The 26809-nt window shown below is 47.5% G+C and overlaps 1 protein-coding gene and 1 long non-coding RNA gene across 2 annotated transcripts in view; one reads left to right on the top strand and one right to left on the bottom strand.

Annotated features, from left to right (window-relative positions):
• Window positions 1–26809, top strand: part of MGAT5 (mannosyl (alpha-1,6-)-glycoprotein beta-1,6-N-acetyl-glucosaminyltransferase) — a 215181-nt gene that overhangs the window by 165582 nt on the left and 22790 nt on the right. The window contains exons 11-12 of the mRNA XM_023757865.1: window positions 8068–8217; window positions 18059–18205. Coding sequence (XP_023613633.1) covers window positions 8068–8217; window positions 18059–18205 — 297 coding nt within the window. The remainder of the gene's footprint in view (window positions 1–8067; window positions 8218–18058; window positions 18206–26809) is intronic.
• Window positions 630–9978, bottom strand: LOC106697921. The gene is made up of 3 exons (XR_002830437.1): window positions 9904–9978; window positions 7507–7592; window positions 630–946 (listed from the first exon to the last, which is right to left on the bottom strand). It is a non-coding gene; the product is annotated as an uncharacterized LOC106697921 (long non-coding RNA).

The raw sequence follows: 26809 nt of genomic DNA on the forward strand, positions 1-26809 counted from the left end.
TTGGGGAGGAGGGGTTAGAAGTGGACAGGTTTTGAGGATGTTAGCTTCTTGGAGTCTTCTAAATCCCTAGGAGCCTCAATGGGACACAACAAAGACCCTCCCCCCCGCCACACACACACACACACACCTTTACCTTGGGAGGTTGCTTGGAAATAAAAGAGCCAAGGACTGCAAAGACTTGAAATTATTCCATAATGTAAATGGTTCCTGCGTCACTGCTGAAGTTCACAGATTTGCATTTAGAACTGTATTTCTCATCTCGGAATAGAAGACTTTCCCATCCTTTCTGAAGTGTATGCAGCCTCCAGGAGCAGACAGATGAGGATGGTTCCCTTTTTACTCCCTTTTCCCTCCCGCCCTCCCTTCCTGAAACCTCTCCACTCCTAAGAGAGAACCTTTGACTTGGTGACGATGTTAAAAGGAAGTTGAATCGACGATGAATATAATATAATATTATATATTAATTAGGAGTTTACTTGAGCAAATATCAATTCCGGTCAGTTGGCACCAAACTGGAAATGGTTAGGAACCAGGAATAGACTTATAGAAAAGTGCAGAAGCAAAGAAAGTATTGCCAGCATTGAGGTTCTTGGGTTCCCCAAGATAGAAATCAAGAGGAAACCCCAGAGAAATATCCAGACAGATTTTATTAAGCTTGTGTTCGAGTACAAGGGAGGCAGCACTGAGGAAAGGAAGGGCCTCTGAACTGGCTCCTTCTTTGCTTGGCTGTTTTACAAGCTGGGGACAAAGTGGGCTTGCGTCTAAAGGCAGGCTGTTTTTAAAAGGCGGGCTTGTGGAATTTTCCATTTCAGAGTCAGGTGACTTCCTTTTCCAGCTGTGTTGCCTGGTAACTTCTTCTCACCTCTGTGTGGGCAAGATGGCGGTGTGCTCACTACCACCAGCCCAGGAGGGTTAACTACGTGTGGGGGTCAGTAGTTTTCAACATCTGCAAGGAAGCAGGCAGTTAGCAGGGAGATAAAATCAGCCACCTCACTGTTTTGAGTAGGGAGTGGAAGGGTGGTGACTTCTTGCAGCCAGCTTATCTGGCTTTCTTTCTGGCCACCTGGTCTTCACTGGCTTCCTGGCCACTTGGTGTTTTTCCATTCCCAGGCCCAGGTCCCTCTGCTGTCTCATAAGGAGATTATTTGACTGACTATAGCTTAAAGACTAGTTGGCTCTTTTGATTTTGTAGCTTGAGGCATGCACACAGCAGAGGACATTAGCAGCTAACTTCACCTGGCCAAGCCGGGGAATGCCAACTTATAAAGGAAGGAAGAAAGAGGGGCATACATGGTGGAGACAGTGGCTGGCCAGTGCAGGAGAGGTTTGGGAGTGGGGAATAAGTGGAGGTAGAGGAGAAGAGGGAACAGAGTTGACTCTTGAACAACACAGGTTTGAACTGCGGGTGTCCACTTACACGTGAACTTTATTCAATAAATACCTGTAATTTTTTTTAATCCTCACCCAAGGATATATTTTACTGATTTTAGAGAGAGGGGGAGAAAGAGAAACATCAATGTGTGGAGAAACATCTATCCATTGCTTCCCGTACACACCCCCACGCAAGATCAAACCTGCAACCTAGGTCTGTGCCCTGACCGGGAATCAAACCGGCAGCCTTTCGGTGCATGGGACAGCTCTCCAACCAACTGAGCCACACTAGCCAGGGCACCTGTACTGTTTTTGATCCATAGTTGGGAGTCATGGATGCAGAGGGCTGACTATGCATTGTCCCGCACCATTTTATAGGGAACTTGCGCATCCTTGGATTTTGGTGTCTGCGTGGGTCCTGGAACCAATCCCCCAAAGATACCTAGGGGCAGCTAACTTTCTGGGGAGTCAGAAGTTATATGCAGATTTTTCCTGTGCAGGGGGTGGGCACCCCTAACCTCTGCGTTGTTCAGGGGTCACCTGTAGTAGGAGATAAAGCTGGAGAGCTTCTAGAAGCCCAGGTCGTGCAGGACGTGCACAGCTGCGTCCATGGTCTTTCAGTGCCATGAGGAGCCTTTGAAGACTTCCTAGGGGGGAACTGAATCTTCAGTTTGGGGAACTAGTGGCACTGAGGAGGGTGGGGTGAAGGGGTGAGAACCCAGAATCAGTGTCTTAGCCCAGGGCCTTTAGGAAGCAGGCCCCAAGGCAAAGAGTCAAACATGACTAGTTATTAGGGGAGGAGGTGCAAGGCCAGGCAGTAAGGCTGAAGGAAAACGGAAGGGACCAGGAGAAGTGCAAGATAATGTGAAAGAGCGTGTGACCATCCTGGGCCTGCTCACAGGAGCCCCACAGACACAGTGTGGGCACTGGGCCCTCTGGACCCCCTGGCAGGTTTCGAGAGGACCCTCCCTTAGCACACCTCGGCTGTAGCAGAGAGAAAAGAGGGCACTCTTATTTCCCTGCTCCTTTCTGTTTCTTGCTTCTCATTGGCGCTGGTTCACCTCAGAAAGATCTAGAGCCCCTGTACTTCCGGGGTGCTCTTTAGGAATGGGGACCCCATTTCCCCATCCCATGGAGTAGCTTCTTCCCAGCCTGCAGTGGAGGGCAGCCCGGCTTGTGTGACACCATGTGAGAAGGAGAAAGAAGAGCAGGCAGTCGGGGAATGAGACGGTTCAGACATTGTGCTACCATTCAGACAAGGAGCTCTGCTCAGAGAGATGACAGCTGTTCAAGCAGAACAGGCCAGGACAGACGCCCAGAGTGAATGAAGGAGGCTGGTTGTAGAGAAAGATTTATAAGATCTTCACTCACTGGAGTGGACAGGCCAAACCCAGTCTTTCAAGTAGTTACTAGTACATCACAGCAGTAGATCCTAAAGAGCTTCCGTGGCTAGGTTGGAGCAAGGCATACTCGATGGCGTTGTGTTTCTTCAAACATGATTCTTCCTTATATGTTTGTAAAACCAGGGAGTGGACCAGCTTCTGTATGTGTGGGGGAAAATGTGGAAGCTACTACTTTAAAAATGATTTAAAGTTTACGATGGTCAGAATAAAGGATTAGACTAAAGAATTCGATCACAAGTGTCAGGACTCTTCCTGCCAAAATGACAAAACCCAGTTTTACTAGCAGGGGCCTGAGTGGGGTGAGCTGCCTCTGAGCTGCCTCTGAGGGGAGAGCAGGAGCGCAGCGGGATTGAGGAGTAACTGGAACTGTGGACCAAGGCCTGCCAGGACGCGAGCTCCCTCACCTTTGGCCTTGTCTGTGTAAGGCGGTGGTTCTCAACCTTCTGGCCCTTTAAGTACAGTTCCTCATGTTGTGACCCAACCATAAAATTATTTTCGTTGCTACTTCATAACTGTAATGTTGCTGCTGTTATGAATCATAATGTAAATATCTGATATGCAGGATGTTCTTAGGCGACCCCTGTGAAAGTGTCGTTCGACCGCCAAAGGGGTCTCGACCCACAGGTTGAGAACCGCTGGTGTAAGGACGTTCATTTTCTTTGACTGTAGCCTGCCTCACGCAGCAGGACCCAGCGGGTACATTCAGCAGCCGGGTTTGGAGCTCACTGCTTTGTCCCTGTGGAAAGATTGCTGTTCCACACCCATCCAGCTCTTCCTGGAGAGGCTGCCCACCGGCTTAGCACGCACCAGGTGCTCTCCACGGACCAGCCAACTCTGGGCAGGGCTGCAGACTTAGTACCATTTTTAAATGACAGGTCACAAGGTGCCATGTGGAGGAGGGGAAATGTGGGTCCAGGATGTGTGTGTCTGCAGTGGGGAGCAGGGTGGTTGCTGGGGAGAAAACTGCATAGTATCCACTGCAACCAAAAGCTCAGAATACTGCCATGTGCCAACAATCATTCCTGCACCCCTAACTCCCCAGCAAGAGCGAAGGTCCTCCGGTTCTGCCCCTTCCCTTCCCGCTGCTGCAGAATCGCATGCTTGTTATGTTGGATGGAGTCGTTTTTCCAGAAGCTCTCCGTTCAGGCTCTGAAAAATCTCACTACCAGCTCCGCAGACGGCCCTGCCCGCAGCTGTATCCCAGCAGCTGAGATTCCCTGCAAACCCCGCTCTCTTTCCCTCGCAGCTAGGTGGACTCAAATTTTAATCTGTTCGGTCGGTTGTTTTTGATGGGAATTTAAATTGAACTGGAGACTGAGAGCATGATGGGGCTGCTAGCTGCTGAGCTGGGACCTTCTGGAGCCATTTCTCACGGCCCGAGACGGGGGTGGCGTGCTGAGCTGTCATACGCAGTGCCAGGCCCCCGTGTCTCAGCAAATTTGTAGGTAATCTTCCTTGACCTTGGTCTTTTACGTCAGGGCGGGAAGGCTTTCTAGTCTTAGATCAACAGGACACCTGCTTCCATAAGGGAGGGGAGGGTGTGCTGCCCTCCCCCTGGACCCGCGCCTTCCACTTTTGGCCTTCCCATGGGAAGGGCAGGCAGGGCCATGCTTAATAAGAAACCTGAGCACCCGTTTCTTAAACACAAAAGATAGCAGTGTCCCTTAAAGAGAGACACGAGGGGACCCTCGAACGTCTCCGTGGCAGGAGCTGAGCCTGCCTGTGGTGGCAAAGGTGCAGGCTTTGACGTGATACATATTACTTTTTGTTCTTGATTGCATATATTTTTTTATTGTTCTCTCTTATTGTGAAATGTATTAAGTATAGCAAAAATACCCACCACCCAGATTTGCAGATGTTCATATTTTTGCAGTATTTTTCTTTAACAGAGGAATGTGATCTATTACAAATACCATTAAAGCTCCGTCTACCTCCCCAAACTCTCCCTCCCTCCCTCCTCAGTAATTACTATCCAATGTTGGGATCTGTCATCCCCATGCCTGGTTTTGTAATGTCTATATGTAAAAATATTGTCCATATACACTACATTGAATAGTATTGCTTGGCATTTAGCCATACAAATACTTTTGCAGTCAGTCCCAGTGCTGTTGCTTACTTGTGGGAACCATGGACGAGTTGTGCCACCTTGAGCCACACAGAGATGTGTTAAGATGCTGGTTGTATAAATCTTGGCACAGTCCAGGTGAGCGAGGATCAAGAACTAAAGAGAAGGAGACAACCTTGATATTATGGCGTCAGCATCAGCAGTGCTTGGTGGCTGATTTGATGTGTGGAATGACAGGTGATTCTCGTGCCGTGCGGGTAGCTGCCTGGGAGAGTACTGTCAGGCTGAGACCGGGAGCGTGGTGGGGCGGTGATGCCGCCCTGGAACAGTGGCTGTGATGGAGTCCCTTTTCCACCTGTGGGGTTGGAAGTGTCTGCAGCACACTCAGGTTCCGGAGGCAGCTGGGTTTGGGGACCTGAAGTTCAGGCAGCCATTCTGAGCTGGAGACTCCTTTTTAGGTTCCTTTAGCCTCCAGTGAATGTGAACATTGCGGGGGGGAGGGAGGGCGTGGAGGGGGTTGCTCAGTGTGGATGGCTCCCCCATCACCTTTACCTGGACTCCATAACATGGTTCACGCTTGCCAGTTTCTACAGAACTCTGACAGTGGCCAATCAATTTCAAAGGTTAGAGTTATGTTTGAAACATCTTTTTCCTTCTGATAACCTATGTGACTTCCTTGATCATGAAATTACATGCCTTAGTGTTAATAAGCTTGTAAACTTTATTAGCTCCTGCATTGCTTCTTGTATTTGCCTGAACTTGTCCCCTTGTTGCACTTAGAGGAGCCCTGGGGTTTCTGGCATACCTGGTGTCCTAGCATTCCCGTCCCTCCCTTCCCAGGTGTGTTTTATTGTTCTCTCTTATCTTAGAATCCTAGTCTTGAGTCTGTCTGCAGCAAGTGTTTCTCGAACCCAGGACAGGAGCCAGGGGACCACTCACGTGCTCCTTGTCACTCACTGCCGACCTGGTTCAGGGCCTTTGCTTCACCTTCGCTAGTTAGCAGCTGGTTTTGACGTGGAAATGTCTCCTTTTGCTTGAAGGAAAGATGCCTGCCCCTGCCCCTACCCCTACCCCTACCCTGATCCCTGCCCAGTAAAATGGCCTGGCAGGCCTCCTTCTGGATGATAGGAATGGACCCAGTAGAGTGAGGTGGGGAGGTTTGGGCAGCTGCTGTCACTGTAAAGGTCCAGAAAGACCTGGGAAATTGAGGGCAGGGAGCCACTGTGGATGGGACGGGACCCAGCTCTGGGTTTTCTCTCTCCTGTCTCTGCTTTCTTTCCTCTCTCCTCTCTCTCTTCATCTCCCATCTTCCTCCTTTCTGTTTTCCTCTTCCTCTTCTTCCTCCTCCTTCCCCCTCCTCCTCTGCCCAGCCCTCCCCTGCCTCTCTTTATCACTGTTGCTGGGTGATATCTAAGGCTCAGTCACTCTCTTTCTCCCTCTTTCCTCCGTTCTCTCAGCTCTTCCCCCCAAAACTGGCAGCTGGCCTATAACTGTATCTGAACTTAACCTCTGGTCTATAGTTGCCCTGACTCCAACACTAAATGGCCTTCTTGCTCGAAAGCCCAGGGCCATCTGGCGGTAATCTCTCTGTGAACAGGATTCAGCTCCCGAGAGAGGGCCTTTGGCTCAGCTCCTCTTCCTGAGCTGGACACACTGTCCCAGCTGCTGGCCAGCGAGGAATGGGTCCCCGCCCCCCCACCCTGGGCCAGTTGCAGCCTGAGCCAGTCAGCAGTGGCAGGGGTGAGGATGGAGATGGAGTCCCTGAGAAGGGGTTTGTGAGGGTACAACTAGCCCAAGAACTCTGTCAGAGAACCCCTCAAATGAACTTACATTACACCAGAGTGGTGACCCCAAATTTGGCTCAAGCTCTGGATGGGAAGTCACTATTTATAAACTGTTTGCCGTCACTTCTGCACTAATTCAAGGGCATACATCTCTGAAGTAATGGATTTACCATCTCCCAGCCACACCAAACGCACATGAAATTAAGCTTTCAGTCAAAGTGTTCGTTGTATTCACACGTTAGGGTGCAGAGATGGGCTTGGCTGACTCCGAACAGTCTGCCTGGAGAATATGACCTATGCTTTTCGGTCATGAAGACTTTAATAGTGATTTGAAACATGTACCCCCAAAGTTGTGAGTCCTTTGTAATAATTGTCACCAGGACAGTGAATGGCAGAGGGCAGACCCTGCACCCCGCTCCTGATGTCACGAGGCGCTCCCCATGTCCTTGGAATGAGGACCCAACCTCTGGGCTGGCGGAGAAGTGTTCGCCCGTCCTCTGCGCTCTGCGTGCTGCGCTCTGATTCACACACCTATGTTCCCTGCCACCCTAAGTCACAAAACTGGCAATGACTGCATTTTCCTGGAGTGTCTGAGGACAGGCTCAGACACGGAAACCGTGTCCCACTCTCATACAACTGGAAAGCAGTACAAAAAAAGAAAAGCAGCCCACAAGCCCAGCTTATGCTACGTAGTCCCACAGAAACGTGCGGAGGAGGGAAGTGTGCTTGCTTCTGCTTTGCAGGTGGTTTTGATTCTGACAATGCGCCTCAAAATTCAGTCCAGGAAAGAGGTTTTGTTTTGCTGCTAATAAAAGTAAAACTACTCTCAGATGTTTAGGGCTCATCAGGGTTTACATTTATTCTGTTTTTCACTTTTGCCTACCTGGATAGTCTTCTCTCTCCAGCGGCCAAGTCAGTCACCGTGGATTCTGGGAAACTCTCTCCTCATGATGCAAATTAGGTGGGATCCTGTTCCGACAAGATGAGTTAAGCATCACTAGAAATATTGGCAGGAGCTGGGGATTGTTTGTGCTCCTCGGGGACAGCTTAGTGTCTCGGGATAAATAAATATTCAAGTCCAACCTTGCCTTCTTCAATCTCCTCGCCCATAGGCAGACCAGCCAGAAGCAAAGTGTTGGGTCTCTTGGTAATTTACCAAGCAAGGATGATACCCCCAAACATTTGGCCTTGAGCTAACAGTGGTATTCAATAATAGGTCGCTATATAATACTTTCTTCTTGCAAAATTGTACAGTTTGTCATATGACCATTTTTACCCTCAAAATCCAGTCAGATTACTTTTGAAAGAAATTTTAGGAGTTGGACTGCAATGTTTCTGCAGCGTTTGTGTTAGGAACTCCCGTGCCTGTGGCCCCAGCTTTGAGACAGGTGCTATAAGGATGGAAAGACATGAGGAACGCCTTTCTCTTGTGTCCCCTCTACAGAATAAGAAGATCTACCTGGACATTATTCACACATACATGGAAGTGCATGCTACCGTTTATGGCTCCAGCACGAAGAATATTCCCAGTTACGTGAAAAACCACGGTATCCTCAGTGGGCGGGACCTGCAGTTTCTTCTCCGAGAAACCAAGGTGAGTTTTTGGTGGTTTGGTAAAAATACATCAGCGATGTTTTCAGGTTTGTTTCTGCTGGTGTTGAAAATGGGATCGGAATCTCTCTCATGCTTTCTTTTCAAAGCTACAGTAGTTCCTTAGGTTATTTCTGGGCAGTGAAAAGTCAATGAATTGTGGAAGGAGGTTGCCACAGTGTAACCTGCTCACTGAGGACCTGCTCTGGACCAGGTATCCCGTGAGGGGCCAGGGTCGGGGGCCAGACTTTCAGATGGGGCAGTGGCTTTCCCAACAAGCCTGGGTGCTTAACTGCCCCACCTCCCCATCACCACTGTTCACGGAATTGGTCCCCCAGCCAGCTTTTGCTCTCATGTCCTCACTTGGGCTGCACACTGAAGGAGTTCAGACAAGGGAAATACCTCTTCAGGCTCAAGGAGTGGGGAAGGCATCCTGAGAGATGTAAGAGATGAGAAACGGAGGGGTGTGGGTGCTCCTGGCCTGGGAACAGACAGCAGTGAGAGCCAGGTGGAGATAACACATTCAGGCGAGAGTGGGTTGAGAGTGGAATCCAACCCGGCTAGTCTAACTAGTGTTGGGAAGTAGTAGAAGATGAACTCTGATAAGAGGCAAAGGGGCTGGCTGGTTGTCAGGGACAGAGACAGGGTTCAGAACACATGGTGCAGGGAGCCGGGGAGCCCTGGATGGATGATGAATATGTTGTTTTAACAATGTGGGAGGTCTCTCCCAGTGTCTGTAACTCTGCCATGAGGTACCAAATGAAATCAAGGGACTTACGAATAGACCAGAGTTTGGTTTTGAAGGGTTGGTAGTGTATTAGGAAAGCTCTCATGTTTACAGATACTGACTGAGCAGTTCTGTGGGCCAGGCACTGTGCAAGGGGTGCAGGGTGAGGGAAACAAGCAGACCCTTGCTCAGTGTTTCCTAAAGGATGAGCAGCTCATTCTCATAGTGAATTTTTGGCTCTGACCCTGACGGAATGTGTTTTCATCCTCAAGGTAGGGGAGGGAGGCTGAGTGGATGAACCTCTGTGGCCTAATAGGGTTTTATACTCACTGTGGGATACTTTGATTTTGGAAAGTATTTTCACATGTGCTGTCCTGTGTAATCCTCACAACTGCCCCCAGAGGTAGGCAGGGCAGGTACTATTGTTAACTTTATTCTCAATAGGAGGAAGCAGACCAGAGAGCTGGGCTTGCCCACAGTCCCTGAGGTCATCTGGAAGGTGGCTGTAAAGGGTGACTTTTTTATTGTAAATTAAAGCTCTGCTGGCCTTTGACACACCATCCTCACGAATAAGCACTCAAACATTTAATGGATGCTCTCCAGACAAAGAACTGCCTGTTTCTGCATATGTAAATGCGTCTGACCATTTCTACCTCCAAGCCATTGTGCAATGCCATGCATGACTAAACTAGCTTGATAAGTCATTTATGTCCTTGGCTGAAGGTGTGGTTGTCTTAGGGGACTTTCTTTCCTTATAAGGTCACCTTAGTCCGAAGCCTGGCAGCCGGGAAGGCACTGTGTCCCCAGCTCGCACTGTGTGCTTCCCCTTCACCTGCTGTCCCGGGCGGTGTCAGAATCATTAGAATATGTGGGTCCTTTGGTGGCAATGCTGTTTTGCCATTTGCCTCATTTTACTTTTCCCCACGTAGATTGTGGGAAAAGCTCAGGCTGCTTTCAAATTACCTTTGGCAGCACTGGTTTTCAGCAGTGTGGCGTTGCCGTCTCATACACTTCTCTTAGCCCAGCCTCGTGAATGTCTTACTCTGCCCTGCAAATTTCAAAGGAGCTCTTATTACCTACCATCCATTTACCTGTTCGGAAATGAGAAATAGGCTGGGGCCGAGGCCCCCTCTATCCAGGGAAGGGAAGGGCTGAGGCCTGGAAGTCCCAGGCCACCCCACCAGCGATTGCCTGCCAACCAAGGGTTGCGGCTTCAGTGTTGAGTGTGAGAGGTGTATACTTATCCTTGAAAAATTGTTCCTTCAGAGGATGTCACTGGTCCCATTTTGTACTGCCTGTTCAGCTATCTAAAATATACTAAAGTATTTCGAGTAGAATTATGGCTAAAACAGTGGGCAAATATGATGGAAATGAGGCAGTGTACTGCCAAGACCCCCCGCCCCAACCCCTTACTCCAAAACACAGCAGCAGGCACTAAAATGAATGAACCTTGAGCTCTGAAATAATGACACTGAAGATCAGTCAGGCTTTGCATATATAACCCTCTCTGCCTCTTACTCCTTTCTGTGTGTCTCTGAGCAATTTAAAGGCAATTTATTACAACCTGCATGGAAGCGAGACTGGAGATGCAGAGGAGCAAATGCATGCGAGATGAGTGGCTTTTAGGCTCCTTTGCAGGAGAGAGGAGCGAGCCTGGCGCTCCTCGAGGTTTAGAGACAGACCGAAATGATTGATGCCTAACCAGCTTCTGACTCATTCTTTTTCTTTATGAGCCATCTTCGAATCTGCACCAAGCTCAGGAAACTGTCTGCTCAGCAGAATTTGGTCCCGGCCTGCCATTAGGGCCAGGTGTCATTAGCAGGCGCCAGCTGCAGGGCGCCCGCAAAGACGGGAGGAATTCAGTGGCACCGACATCAGGCTGAGAGAGCTGGGAAGTCCTGGACTTCTAATAGGCATATACATTTGGAGGGAGTCATTGTTTATCAGAGGAGCAGACAAGTCATGGATCCTGCGGACTCCAGGAGTGCAGGTTAAGCCAGAAAATCCACACATTTTGTCTTTGGTTTAAGTCCCCATCTCTTTTCATGTGATTTCTTCCTTTCCTTCCTAATTTTAACCTCTTCATGCCCACTCCCCCTGGTCTCCCCATGGAAGCTCCTTGCAGAATGGGTGTTTCTCGTCCTACACTGGATGGAGGAGCATTTAGAGGGAGCCAGACACGTATCTCCCTTTCTTTTCTTTTTTTCTTTTTTTAAAATTATATTTTATTTTTATTGACATTATTACAGATGTCTCCCCCCCCTTTGCCCACCTCCACCCAGAACCCACCCTTCCTTCCCTCTGACCCTAACCACACGGTTGTCTGTGTCTATGGCAGCGGTTCTCAACCTGTGGGTCGCGAACAATGAAAATACATCCTGCATATCAGATATTTACATTAGGATTCATAACAGTAGCAAAATTACAGTTATGAAGTAGCAACAAAAATAATTTTATGGTTGGGGGTCACCACAACATGAGGAACTGTATTAAAGGGTCGCAGCATTAGGAAGGTTGAGAACCACTGTATGGGTTATGCATATATGTTCTTTGGCTAATCCCTTCGCCTTCTTTCATCCTATCCGCCCCACCTTCTCCCCTCTGGTTTCTGTCAGTTTGTTCCATGTGTACGTTCCTCTGTTTCTCTTTTGTTTGTCAGTTTATTTTGTTCATTAGATTCCACATGTTAGTGAGATCATATGGTACCTATCATTCTCTGCCTGGCTTATTTCACTTAGCATAATATTCTCCAGGTCCATCCAAGCTCAAGTACCTCTCTTTCTACAGCAAAAGTTTGAGAACCAATTCTGGCTGTGGGAAACCAGGCAGAAGCCACTGCTACTCACGCTGTTGCTGCACCTCCTCTCCCTCCAAATCTCTGCTCATTCCCCTCTAACCCCGGTGGGTCACAGTTTCCGTGTCCTCACCACGTCAGCTGACAGCTTACCTGCAGGGCTCACCTAGAAGCTTGGGCAGGGTTGGAAGATACTGTCCCTCTCCCATCCCATCCTCCTGTCTGACACTCCCCCTGGCCACCAATCAACCATGGCTCTTCCCTCGAGCTTGGAGTCCTCTGAGCTGGTACCATTGGAACGCATCTTAATGTGTCTTTCTCAGAAACCCAGGGCTGAGACAGCCACTGCTGGGGAACCCAACTCCTGTGGCTCATGTGGCAGAGGGCTTTGCTTGTTCTGTTTGCAGGTGGTTCTCATGCCTTGAATAGTGCCTGGCTTGTAGAAGGCCTTCAGGTCATTAAGAATGAAGGAGGAAGTCAAGATGAAATCTGTTTGCCACCTGGGATCTTGTGGTCATGCCCTCTGGGAGTGACTTCTTGCTTTTCTCATGAATCACTCACCTGGGTCTCCAGGATCTCCCCAGCAGGGGCACTTTCCTTCTGATGCCTTGACCTGCCCCTCATGGCCCTGGGAGAGCGCCCACGAGCTTACTTACTAACGGAGAAGTCCGCCCTCCAGTTCTATTTCAGATACAGACACATTCGCCCTCAAGCAAGCAGTTTTCATCCTAGTGACCGGCACCTAAGTTATTCTTGTTCCAACCAGATGGAAAAAAGTTGCACACATATATTCCTCTCTCTCCCCTCCCACATATGTGTGTAGAATGAAGAGTGTGTAGAGATATGATTCAGTGACCTCGCTGACTTCCAGAACAAAAGCATATCCCCACATCCAAATACATGAGACATCCAGCATCTCCTCACAGACACTCTTGATTGCTGGAAAAAGCTAACCTGTTAGTATGTATTCCTTTGCTCATTTCTCTGCCAAATGAATACTAAGAACTGGATATGTTCCAGGAATTACTTTAGGCACTTTTGATACAGAGATGACTAAGGCCATTTTGCCCACAACAAATATACAGGTGTTGGGGAGGAGACACACAGGGAACTATAAAAGGTGAAAAAGTACACAGGTAGGAGTAGAAATAATATAAAATAGTGGTACCACAATAAACCTTCCTATGGTGCTGTGAGCAGGGTCAGCCATTCAGTTTTTAAAGTGTTGCCCTGTGACTGGTGAAGCCGATGAAACACGGGGTGAGGCTGCTGTGGAGGACAGAGTCCATCTCAGTCACTTTTCACGCATTTAGCATATTCATTTCATCCCGGTGCCCACGATGGCAGGATTTTACTACAATAACAGCCATTTTCTCTAATCCTTACCTATGCTAAGCTCTTCTGGGAGTCATCTCTTTGTCTCAAGAGTCCTCTGATCTGGGTACCACTGGAACCCATTCTAATGTGCTGACGACAAGGCTGTTGAGCACCTCGCTGTGGGGAGCTGAGGGGTCCATCTGGTGTGGGATTCGGGTGAGGCGGGCTGGTCAGAAGCTGTTCCTCCGAGGAGTGATACCTAAGCTGCCTTTTGAGGGGAAACCTGTCATGCTGGCAAGGTGGAGATGGTCAGCATCTGTTTTAAATTAATCCAGATAGCCTCTTACTCCACCATCTCCATCTACAATGCAAACCGATTCCATTTGATTCTGTGCTGGACCTTCCAGATGCCTGGAGCGCAGGGAGTTTGAGTTCTGATGCTTGTGTTTCGCTTTGTTTCTGAAAGGCCAGTTAAGTAACTCGGCAGACTTTGGGAGTCGACTCAGTAAGCTTGTCTCCAGGAAGTAGTCTTGGGTTTAGCAGCATCTTTAGGCCCTAAAACACGTTCGTCTTTGTCTCCTGGCCCCTCTAGCTCTTTGCAAGAGAATTTTCCGGTAGTGTCGGTCAGGGGCTTGGGGTAGCCATGAGAGGGTGTAGCCAAACCCATATGGGTGAGAATTTGGCTGCTATAGTCTCTCCTCGGCATTGGGTGCCAAAGGGAAGACAGATGGCCAGAGAAGGGACCCTGCAGGCTACTTGAAATTGTCTGATACCTAGCCATTGTATGAATTCGTTTTAAAGATATAAAAGGGATACCAAAAATATCTTGATTCCCCATCATTATATGAAGAATACACAAGGCTTAGCGAGAGCATGTGGCTCACGGGACTGGCCTTTCCATGGGCAGTCACTGTAAACCATGTTCTCTCTCTTCCTATGGATGTCCCTCCCCTTTTTTTAGTCCAGGTACTTTATGAAACAGTGAAAACTCATTAATACACATGCAGGTGCTGAATATTTTATAAAAGCCCACAACCAAAACTCCTACACACCTTAACTCCAGCTAAGCAGTAAAAAGTCGTGGATATGCCGCTGCATGAAGTTGACCCTGGATTTGAACTTGGACTACTGTTTAGTAAGCACCTACTAAGTGCCAGGCTTTAGAATATATCTTTCCCTTGAAATATCTCATTTAATCTTCACAGAAGCCCCATGAAATATAGCACTATTTTCCCCACTTAACACATGCAAAGACAGGTTTAGAGAGCTGATGTTACCTTGACCAAGGACCCCTAGCTAGAGAGAATAGATTATAAAGATGGGCCTTTAGAATCCATGGGAAGAGGCGTGTAACCATTTCCCACAGTTACAGAACCTGGGATATGATGGAGTTAAGACGTGAACCCTGTCTCCCGGGTCCCACAGCCTGTTCTCCTAACCACCGCGTTGTCCTGATCGCTTGTGCCAGTAATTAATTTAATGGATAAGCTGAGGATCATTCACTGCTCAGACCAACCAAGCTGAACCATTAATTCACCCTGTACACATTCCTCCTGAGCCACCTATCAACTTGCCTAATTAAAACTAGTCCGAAAAGTGTATGTTGATTGTATGTTTCTCATTTTGTATTACCTTGGATATTCCTCATCAAAAGTGACTGGAAGCTGACCAGGCCCGTGGGGTCTTTCTGGGAAACGACCGTGGTCCACGATTGAGGGATTCTTTGTGGAGGACTCCCCTGAGGAGGTGGGAACAGTTCCCTGTCTCCTTTCACACAGAGCGAGCATCTGAGTGGCTTCCCTGAAACTCTGTGGATGCACAGGAGTGCCCTAGTCTTATGCCATGAATAAGACATATGGCGCATCATCTGTTCCCTCTTGCTTAATATTAGTTGGGAAATTTAACTTTAGAGCATGTAGTCCCTCTGTTTGGAAATGCTCACTGATGGAGCCAGAGTTGCAGCCCTGGAGCTGTTCTGTCATCTGGAATATCCTCGTTAGATTCCGGGCTTCTGTCAGCCAGATGAAGGGCACATAAAATACCCAGTTTCCTCCTGAACAGTGAAGCCTCTGCACTTGAGTACATTCTTGTAGTGTGTCTCTTGCCCCCGTGCTGAGGAAATCTGAAAGCGGGCAGAATGCCAGGGAAAGAGGGGGGCGTCCAGGTGAAGGTTAAGTGTGGTTAAGGTACCAGTGTATGTGTGACAAAGCCGTACACCAGGGGTTCTCAACCTGTGGGTCGCGACCCCTTTGGCAATCAAATGACCCTTTCACAAGGGTCGCCTAAGACCATCCTGCATATCAGATATAACAGTAGCAACGAAAATAATTTTATGGTTGGGTCACAACATGAGGAACTGTATTTAAAGGGCCAGAAGGTTGAGAACCACTGCCGTACACCCTCAGGAGTTTACGGATCACCCTCGTGATGATGAACTCCCTGCCCCACCCTGTCCTCATTCAGACCTGAAGTATGCTATTTGACCTAAATACATCTGTCCATCACAGCGTCACAGGAAATGAGTGCACAGAAAGCAAGGAAAATGTTGCTTATTGACAGAACAAAAACTTGTTTTGCATTTCCAAATAATGCGTTTCCTGCATTTCTAACTAGTGCCATGAGAAAACATTGCCAAGAAACTGTGTGGTATTTGCTTAAGCTTCATCCTAAAATGGTGCGGCTTTGGAGAGTTAGCCCAGAGTGTTTGCTTCGTGTGCACTGAGGTATTCCAGTGCCAGCAGGGCGGAAGGGATGGTGCAAATTGTCATTCAGATATAATTAAACCTGGGTCACACTCAAGCCCATTAAGCAAGAGCCTCAAATCCTTTTAATTAATGGGTTCAGATTGGTTGGTCTGAAGGAGCTAATTAAATTTTTCCAGGATTTTCTATTTAAATAGACAAGTGTTGTGCTTCCCACATTTCCTCCTAAGTTGTTTGCAGTTTGGAGTTGATGAAGGTGCCGGCCCTCTGTGGCAGGACTGATTCTCAGGGTCAGGAAACGCCGAGTTCCAGGGCTCAGAGTAAACCCACCTGCATGGAAACTTCATCTTCCAGCACCTTTCTTCTCCAAGGCATCTGGAAGCTCTCTGCTGGGTAGAGGCCGTCTTCCCCCCGGACAGCTGGTCCCTCCTCCCCCAAATCAGACGGGGAGGGCAGGACACAGAAATCAAAGCCTCAAGGATGGTAACCCTGGGTTCTTCATATTTAACGGAGTTGAGGTGTCTTAGGCCTACAGTACAACTTCCCCATTTTCTTCCATTTCTCCTGCTGCTGTTAGGCATGCCTCTCCCCGAGGCACATGCTCCGGCCACACCCTATACACAGAAATCCTCTCCGATAAATCTCACTCCTGCTAGTGACAGAATGAGAATAAGATCCAGAAAAGGGGCCTCCAGTGGCGTGGGGGTGCACCTGATATCCTGCAGCTCGCAGGCTCCTGCGTCCATGTTCCCTCCCCACCCCCAGGTCTCCAGTGGTTCTGCCTGAGAGATATGACCCAGCCAGCAGGGGAGCTCTACTGGCTTCTCAAAACCTCCTTTCTCTTTAACAACCCCCACCCCCTCTGCCTTCATGGATGTTTCTGACAGTGTAGCCAGTCCTCTCAAGGTTTGCAGGAAATGAGAGGTTATTCCTCCAAACAACGAAACGGTTAAGTGTGCACTGTTCGGTGCAAAAGAACATAATAGTTACAGGATGGGGGATCTTTCCTGAAAAGCAGAGATTTTAGTTTTTTGCCACAGAAAAATCCCTGTGGGGCTACCTGACTCTCCAGTATGGGGAGTGGGCCATGCACAGTGTTCAGCCCTGGAGTCGCGGGCCCACCACATACATCCTGTGTCTTCCAGCTTTGCCCAGGGAGCCCGGCAGCCTGAGCTCAGGGCTCTCTAGGCAGAACCATTCTAAATAACCGTTCAGTTAAAGCAGCTGCCGTGGAAGGATGGCTGGGAAAGGAGAAGCCAGCCTCCTACCCTGTCGGCTCTGCAGCATCCTCCCTTCCCTCTCAGTCCTGGCAGCATAGGTGTCCTCAGTGTGATGGCAGAAGGAGACGATGCCCTGGGGCCCCATTGTCCTTTGTCCCTTGCTGTGCTCTGGAGACAGTGACTACAGAACTGGCTCCTGATGTGGTAGGGAGAGCACACAGGTCGCCGGGCCCAGACGTGGACCCGCCTGGCAGTCACTGCAGCTCTGCGGCCCTGGGACATAGCCCATGGCAATGAAGCGCAGGAGAAGTTTCTGTGAGGTGTTTCATTTCTGCACCTGGTAGTCAGTGCCCCAGACCTGCAGGTCCCCTTTGTCACCCTGCTCTCAGCTGAGGCTGCTGCGTGGACCCAGAAGGTGTGTTTCTGCTGCCATCTATGGTCTGCTGCGGGGAAGCACGCAGTGTGCTTGCTGGATATGGAAGCAGCCTTGCCCAGTTCGCAGCTTGGCACCCTCTCCACATGAGAAAATAAAAACCAAGATGTTGGTGTCCCGACGTGAAAACCCCATTATGAAAACCTGTGTTTACTGACTTGCCATCATTTTAAAGCAGCTCCATTTGAACTGTAATCAAACTACCAAGTGACCTTGCTGTCCCCCTGCCCAGCGGCCCTGAAAGGGCCTGTTGTTCCTTTGGCTCCATGAAGAAACCTTCTGTTTAGTCAAGCAAGTGTTTTTCCAATCATGCCTCCTGGTGAGTTACAGAACGATGATTGTTGGGTCTTGTTTTTGTTTGTTTGTTTTTATTCTTTTAATGCCTCCACTTTCCTACCCCCTCTACTGCCTGTCCCAGCGCTTCCTTACTTTTTTAGCAAAGGAAAATATGAGGACCCACACAGCTCAGGAGCCCGGAGGTGCCTGGTACTGCTGTCAACTGACCTCCCTTCGCCCCGTCTCCCAAGGCCTAGGAGGCTTCCAGGCTTTCTGGGCCTCCCACACAGGACTGGAGCACAGAATAACCCCCGAGGGGCAGGGACGCCAGTTCTGATTGCTGTGTTTACGTGCGGTGTGCTTTTCTGTCTTACAGTTGTTTGTGGGCCTCGGGTTCCCCTATGAGGGCCCAGCTCCCCTGGAGGCCATCGCAAATGGATGTGCTTTTCTGAATCCCAAGTTCAACCCACCCAAAAGCAGCAAAAACACAGACTTTTTCATTGGCAAGCCAACTCTGAGAGAGGTAAGCATCTCTTAAAATTCTTCTACTGACAATAACATGGTAATAGCTATGTGTTGAGTACTAAGAGCCCATGTAAGCTCACAGCCTTGGATGGTAGGTGCTACCAACTTCACTGAACATAGTTGGATGGAAGGAGGGAGTGAGGAGCTCAGAGATGAAGCACATGATGGCATCCCATAGCTAGGTGATGGTACAGCCAGGATTTGAATCCATTTCTGCCCCTCCACAAAGTGGGATTTTTTTCATTCCGCCCCAACTCTATCTTAATTCAGACATCTCCAGCTGAATGAGCTGAACTCTGATTTTCTGAATGGTTTGTTATGAAATAAGGAAGTCGGCTGGTTAGCAGGTATTTTGACGGACCTACTCTCCATGGTGAACTGTGAGGACTAAACAGTGGGCTGCAGGTCTTTGAAAAACCATCAACCTTGAGAAACAGGATGCATCTGGGTAACCAAAGTGATGTATCTGGTGTGTGAGCCCACCGTCAGCAGGCGCCACCCTGAGAAGCAGTCCTGCCATTGCCCCAGCCGTTCGCAAAAGCTTTATTCACAGGGGTGGGGAACGACTGATCCGCAGGCCAGATAAGGCCTGCAAAATCATTGGGTCTGGCCCTGCCAAGGCATCATGGGTGAGTTAATTAAATGTTTGACCAAATATAGCAGGCTGATTTTTAAGTCGATAATTTTGTATAGCCTGAGAATGATGTTATAAAAATCCAAATGGCCGTTGGCAGAGAAAAGGTTCCCCACCCTTGCTTTATTGGAAGTGCCTTCAGAGATCCTCCTGAAAATCCACAGTGGGTGATGAATCACCATTGGAGGCAGTCAGATTTTATTTGGGGCAATAAACAGAAGTCTTGTGGAGTATGTGAGTGACTAAGCGGGGGGTTTTTTTTTTTTTTTTTTTTTTTTTTTTTTTTAAATATATTTTATTGATTTTTTACAGAGAGGAAGGGAGAGAGATAGTCAGAAACATCGATGAGAGAGAAACATCGACCAGCTGCCTCCTGCACATCTCCCACTGGGGATGTGCCCGCAACCCAGGTACATGCCCCTGACCGGAATCGAACCCGGGACCCTTCAGTCCGCAGGCCGACGCTCTATCCACTGAGCCAAACCGGTCTCGGCGTAAGCTGGGTGTTTATGCAACTGGTTCTAAACAGGTGCGTGCAAGAAACCATGGGATTGACTTTCTGTTATTCTGATGTAGTTCGTAAGCGGCCATGTGGGCTGCTGGCGAGGAGGAAGCCTGAGTATTGGCATCACTGCTGTGCCCTTGTCCTTTAGGGCCTTCTCCTAGGATAACCTGCTGGGCAGCACTCCCCTGACATAGCAGCATATCACAGCACTGCTAAAGTATTCAGTGAGCAATGCTGCCACTTCTGAACATTTCTGGGTCGATTCTCCCAACCCCCAATACTACTTAAAATGCATTTTCCACGATTATTCTTTACTGATCAGCAATCTTACCAATTCACAGAGTTGATTATTTTGAGAATTCTTTCCTCTGACCCTCAAAATCATTGCTGAAATGGCCAAAGGAGATGGAGGAAGAGCAATAAGATCTGTAGATTATCCTCAAAAAGATGAACCTGTGGCCCAGATAACCTGGGGCAAGGCCTCCGTGTGTGTGTGTGTGTGTGTGTGTGTGTGTGTGTGTGTGTGTGTGTGTGTGTGTGTTTGCTTGCTTGCGTGCTTTTTCCTCCTGCTAGTATAATACATTTGAGTTCTTCATCCTGGGGAGTGGTTTCTTTTGGGGATGTCATTCCTCAGCAGCACTCACACACACCTGTGTGCCAGGTGCTTTGGGAACGCACAGTCTTTGGAAAGGGTTGAAAAGATGCTCCCAGCAGTGAGAACATATAGATTTAGGAGCCTCTGCTTTGGCATGTGACTGACTTCTTTAAACCTTTGGCATTTGGGGTAGAAAATAAGAGCTAAGAAATGATCCCTGTGTTTTAATTTAGATGAAGGAAATCTCAGTTCTATTTCTGCTCAGGTGTATAATTATTTGTAAGTTTTAAAAATATTTTTGTGATAAAATATTCATAATGTAAAACTGACCATTTTAAGATTTTTAAGTGTACAATTCCCTGGCATCAAGTACATTCACAGTGTGGTCCAACTATTACCACTCATTGTTTCCAGAACTTACCGTCCCGAACAGAACCTCTGTGCCAGTTAAGTAGTAGCTTCCTATTCTCCCCTCTGCACAGCCTCAGGTAAACTCTATTCCCTCTGTCTCTATAAACTTACATATTCTAGATATCGAATGTAAGTAGAATTATACACTATTTGTCCTTTTGTGACTGGTACATGTCACTTAGCATAATGTTTTCCAGGTTTATTCATGTTGAAGCATGTATCAGAACCACTTTTTTGTTGTTGTTGTTGTTGTTGTTAATCCTCACCTGAGGATATTTTTTCCATTGATTTTTAGAGAGTGGAAAGGAGGGGGAGGGAAACAATGACTGGTTGCCGCCTGCACTCGCTCTGTTTGGGGCCGGGGTTCAAGCCTACAACCGAGGTACTTGCCCTTGACCAAAATTGAACCCACAGTCTTCCAGTTCATGGGCCAACATTTTGACCACTGAGCCAAACCGGCCAGGATGGAATCATTTCCTTTTAAGACTGAATAATATTCCATTGTATGAATATACCACACTTTATTTTCCCATTCTTGGGTTTTTTACTTTTTGTCTGTTGTGGACAAAACTGCTCTGAACTCTGGTATACAAGTATTTGCTGGAGTCCTTGCTTGTACTTCTTTGGGGTGTATACCTACAAGTGGAATTGTTGGAATTTACTTTTTTCTTATTTTGAAATAATTTTAGTTTTAATGAAAAGTTACAAAAATTGCAGAGTTTGGGTTATATCCTTCATTCAGTTTCCTCTAATGGTAACACATTACAAAACCATTGTATAATTATCAAAACTAAGAAATTAACCTTGGGACCATAGTATTATCTAAACCACAAACTTTATATGGACTTCACCAGATTTTCCAGTAATATCCTTTCTATGTTCCAGGATCCAATCCAGACCTCATTTTGCATTGTAACTGTCGTTTCTCCTTAGCTCCTCCAATCTGTGACAGTGCTTCAGTCTTTCATTGCCATCCATGACCTTGACATTTTGGAGGAGTGCAAGTCGGGTTTTTGTACACTGTCCCTCAATTTGGATTTGGCTGATGTATTCTCATGATTAGTGTGAGGGTTACACATATTTGCAGTAATACCACAGAAGTGATTGTGCCCTTTCCAATGTATCAGATCAGGGGTGCATCTTATCCCAAGTGATGTTAACCTTGATCACTTGGTTAGGGTAGTAACTATATAAAGTAGTAGTAACTATAAAGTTGCTGTTTATCTTTAAATTGGGAAAATACTCTGAAACTGCACAAATATCCTGGTTCTCCTATTTATTTAAATTTATCTGAATTTTTTATGATCCTCATCTGAGGATATGCTTTTTATTGATTTTAGAGGAAGGGAGAAAGAGAGAGAGAGAGAGAGAGAGACATTGATGTGAGAAACATTGAGAGGTTGCCTCCCATATGTACCCTGACCAGGGATTGAACCCAGTATGTGCTCTGACAGGGAACCAAACCCCCAACCTTTTGACTATGCTCCAACCAACTGAGCCACCCACCAGGGCTTGCCCATTTATTTTTATATATCAGTGGATCTTGCCTGTAGCAACTATTACTGTGGTGCTCTAATGGTGATTTTCTTTTCCCTCATCATGATTTCTTTTTAATGCATCAAAAGCAAGGAAACCCATCTCTTTCCTTACTGCAGTTTTTATAGACAAGCCTTTGAGAAATGATTGATCTTAGGCTGTGTTGACAACTGGCGCCTTTTCATCAGTGATAATTCTAAAGATTTTGATGCCACTTTGTTAAAAGTAAGTACATTTTCCTGAAAAAAACATACAAACAAAAACAAATGTAGGACAATTAGATTCAGTCTAACTATTTCCCAGTGAATTATGTAATACTAGAGGCCCAGTGCACAAAATTCATGCACTGGGCGGAGGGGGGGGCGGGGGTTTCCTCAGCCCAGCCTGCGCCCTCTTGCAGTCCAGGAGCCCTCGGGGGATGTCCAACTGATGGCTTAGGCCCGCTCCCCCCTCGGACATCCTTAGTGCTGCTGTGGAGGTGGGAGAGGCTCCCGCCACCGCTGCTGCGCTCACCAGCTATGAGCCCGGCTTCTGGCTGAGCAGTGCTCCCCCTGTGGGATAGGGCCAAAACTGGCTCTCCAACATCCCCCGAGGGGCCCCGGATTGCGAGAGGGCTCAATCCAGGCCGAGGGACCCCACCAGTGCATGATCGGGGCTGGAGAGAGACTCGGGAGGTTGGCCAGCTGGAGAGGGACCACGGGAGGGCTCCAGGGCGTGTCTGGCCCTTCTCACTCAGTCCCAATCGCTGGACCCCAGCAGCAAGCTAACCTACTGGTTGGAGCGTCTGCCCCCTGGTGGTCAGTGCATGTCATAGCAAATTACATAGCCTTAGCATATCATTAGCATATTATGCTTTGATTGGTTGAATGGCTGACCGGTCGACCAGACACTTAGCATATTAGGCTTTTATTACATAGGATTCCAGAGACCAGATTAGCAGTATGAAGTTATTGAGAAAAGTATGTTCATTATTTTCTATCAGGTGTCACCATTTAGTAATTTGCTTTTTGTTGAGATCACGGAGGGTTTCATTCTTCATTACTTAAAAGGAGACAGGCCTTGGAGCTGCCCCAAGTCATTTAGTTCCTCCTGGCCCTTCAGAGATGAGACTGGTTACAATGGCTCTGTGGGATCTTTCAGCGGTCACTTAGCAGGTGACCTCACACCAGTGACTCCATTGGTCCTGGCTCTCAGGTGACCTCACACAGGTGACTCCATTGGTCCTGGCTCCCAGGGAGGCCCGGGATGCAGAAGGTCAGTTGGCAGGTGTGCATGGTGCCCTACAGGGTCCATGGTACCAGTCGCTGCATAATCAATGGAAATATATAAAAATACTAGTGTAGTTAAGTCAGTGAAGGCAGGAAGCTACCTTGGAGCTGTGCCAGGTGGAGGGTGTGCTGGGTTAACTGAGGAGGGTGGGGAGTAGCTGTGCTTTAAAGGGGAAGAAGAAGAGTGGGGTTCAAGCCTCAGGAGCATGAATGCTAACACGTTGGAAGGAAATCCAAGGTCACTTTACATTATGCAGAAGGGCAGTTTCCATATTCTGTCCAGCTCCTCCTCTGCTGGAGACTCTCAGCCCAGAGAGCAGACTGGAGCCAGCACTATCGCACAGTCTTGAGAGGAGCCAGTGAACTTGACCTCATGGCCCATCGGGCCACCCCACTCTGTCCCTTTAGCTCACAAAAGCCACAGAATTTCCCTAAGCAAAGACTCTTTTAATTGGGAAACAGGTATCAATAATTCTACAGATTTCTAAGGAGCAAAAATCCCTAGAAATTGCCTCCCCCTACCCCTGCAGAAAATTTTTAACCGAAGTATGTATAATTACATAGCTATCTTTTGTGCCAATGCTAGTTTCAAGTTAAGCAACAATTGATTCACATAAATTGCATGTCTCTTCTTTGCCTTCATTCGAAGAAAATGTCTAGATTCTTCTGTTTTAGAGAACAAAAAAACTTTGTCTTTATTTTTTGCATTGGACCAATTTTTAAAACCACATGTGCGCTGAGGAGAAAAAGTTCCATAATGCCGGAAATAATCTGGTCGGTTTTCAGTATACTTTAAATGTAGTATAAATTGGATTTTTATCTTTATATTAGGAAACATATTAGTAGATTCTCGATCATTTTTATGACATTTTGTAAACCATTAGAAATTCTCTAGCTTCGGGGGGGGGAGGGGTCTTTATTTTTTGTGGATTTGGGGTTTTTTTTTCCCCATAAAGGGAACTTATGTCCTCCTTGGAGATTTAATAGCCGCTCTGAAGTAATGTCTCACATTTAATAACATTTTCATTACTTTTACAAACTGTACTCCAGTAAATTTACTGATTGATATACAAGGAAGTAACTCAGATCAGATGGTTCTCAATAAATTAACAAGAAGGAACATAACATTCAGAGGGGGAATAATGAATCACAAAATGCCTTACTCCTAAAATTAAGTAACCCTCAATAAACGTAAATGCATAAGATTATAAGGGCTCTGCATTTTGTATTTTCCAAGTACTTAGAACAGCCTTATAAATAAGCAGGGGCCTGCAAAGGGCCGGGAGAAACACTGATGTGTGAGTGGCCAACTGGTGGCACACGTGGCAGCCTGACCTCAGCCTGTTCCAGTGTAAGGATCAGCTATGTAGCTCGTTCTGGGCCAAAATGACTATGCTGTGACATTTTGCTCGTTGTCAGAAAAGGTCTAATACAGATAGAAGCTCAGTCTGGGATTTTTTTTAGGTTGCCAAGTTTTAAGAGAGCGATGGAAAGACTGGTGTTTACGTTGGGTTTTGTTTGGTCTTTGTCTTAAGAACCCAATAGCGTCTTTTAATATCATCACTTTCCTTTCTGTGTAAAGCCAATAAGTTGTTGAAGGGTCTAGATTTGAATTTGCTCAGCCACTTTGTAGCTGCAGTTGTAACCGCCTTTAGGCCTCACAATCCTCCTGGATACACGGGAAACCTGAGAACTGATGCATGTCAAGCAATGAGCACGGTGCCTGGCTTCATCCATATGTACTAAACCTACAGTATGTGCTGAGGGAAGCAAATGCTATTTCCGTAGCTCCCAGCCTGTGGCATTCTGTGGGTTCTATTCCTCACCAGGAGTCTGAGTAGAAGAAGAGGGTCTGTGTTGCCGGGAGGAGAACTGAGCAAGCTAGTGAGAGGCGCACTCCGCAGAGGAGGCGAGTGAAGTCTGGTGTACCTGCACCTAGGGCACCAGGGAGGGCCTGGGTTTGAGACTCTGACTTGGCCACCCTGAGTAGTTCACGCACACCATCTGTGTGGTAAGATACAAAGAACGGTGACACAAGCCATGAGAGGCGCCGGTTCAATCCCATCCTCTGAGCATATGGGGGTCAGAACCAAAGAAGAGAGCCAGCGTGGCCTCCACGCAAGGGGCCTTGCCCCCAACAGGCCCAGTGCCTCCTTTTATTACACAATGAATAGAACGTCCACTTTTCTCCTCCTGAAGTGAAATATGTAAATAATATGCCTTGCCTGCATATACAATTTCTAAAAAGGATTCTCTAACTCTAATATAAGAAAAAAATGAAAGCAAAATAATTTACAATAAGGTAATAAGTATCTCAGTGTGCTTGTAGTCAAGAAATACTAATGTGTGCCCAAGAACTACACAGAAGACACATGACATTCACTCCTCTCTCCAGGAATAAGTTTGTATCTAAGAGAAATAAAACACGCAGCCAAATCTCATCAGCTCTTTGCTTATAACTGACGTGAAAGAGGAGCTAAATAAAAAGTCCCTATATACACAGTTGACATTAATGGGGTGGCTGCAAATGCAGGCTGATTTGGGAATGGCATACTGGAGGTTCAGATCCTCCGAGTGAAGTTGACTTTGTGCTGCCGTTTTTTTCTGAAACAACACGGCTTATTGGTGGCGTTCCAAATAAAACAGAGTACAAGCATCCCTGATTTACATGGCGGTTGTGTGCCAAGCAAATTCAGTGTATATTACAGCGTGCCAAAGAGTCAGGGCTGTGAACCCTCAGGAAAGCCCACCAGGCAGGTGAGAGCTGTACAGGGTTGGACGCTCTGCCTTGCACACAGCTGTCGTGCACATCACCAGGTGCCTGGCATCCTGGTCTCACCTACCCATTAAGGATGGCACCCCCAGGCTTCGTGAGAACTGAAAACGCTCCCACAAATGCCACGAATGCCCCCTTCACACCATAACCTTAAAGGAAAACAAGAATAAAGCTGAAAACTCATTAGAGGGGTGAGTTTAGCTGTCTCGAAGAATGGGCCCTTTAAGATCTGAGAATCACCAGCGTTCATACCAGGTTTTTCTGGCCACCCTTTCTTCTCAAAACAAAGCCCTCTTTGGAGCAAACACTGGCCTTACCTTGCTTTTTTGAATGCATATTGTCTTTATAAAAATAGAGTCCTTCATTGTTGTGCTAATGATTACTCCTGAAACCATCCCAAATCCCCTGATTTTCTGGCAGCATTAGTTCTGTCTGTCACCATCACTCATCTCCTGTGACTTTAAGGCCTTGTTGTAATTTTCCTGTGCTTGTATGTCTATTCTAACCAGTGTCTTTTAACTCAGACAGGTTTGATCGGGGTGATTTCAGGGCTGCAATATAATGGAGGGTAGTAAACCTTCATTATTTCTTGGTGCAATATTGGGGGTGAAGTCACTGTGACATCCTCCATGCCTCCTGGTTATGACATGCCAGCTCTTCTTTCCGAGTGGGATTCGAGATGTGAAACCATTGCCGGGTTTGCCTCCCAGACCTCACCGCCTCTGGCAAAGCCATGGCCAACATGCCACCCATCCCAGGGCCTCCAGGAGCCCCTCCAAAGAATCCCATCTCAAAGGGTCCAGGATAGCCCTGGGCATCTGTCATTTAAAACATCCCACATTGATCAATGTTTCTCTCTCATCGATATTTCTAACTC

Source organism: Myotis lucifugus, unplaced genomic scaffold (genome assembly GCF_000147115.1).
Source record: "Myotis lucifugus unplaced genomic scaffold, Myoluc2.0 scaffold_116, whole genome shotgun sequence".
Taxonomy (NCBI): domain Eukaryota; kingdom Metazoa; phylum Chordata; class Mammalia; order Chiroptera; family Vespertilionidae; genus Myotis; species Myotis lucifugus.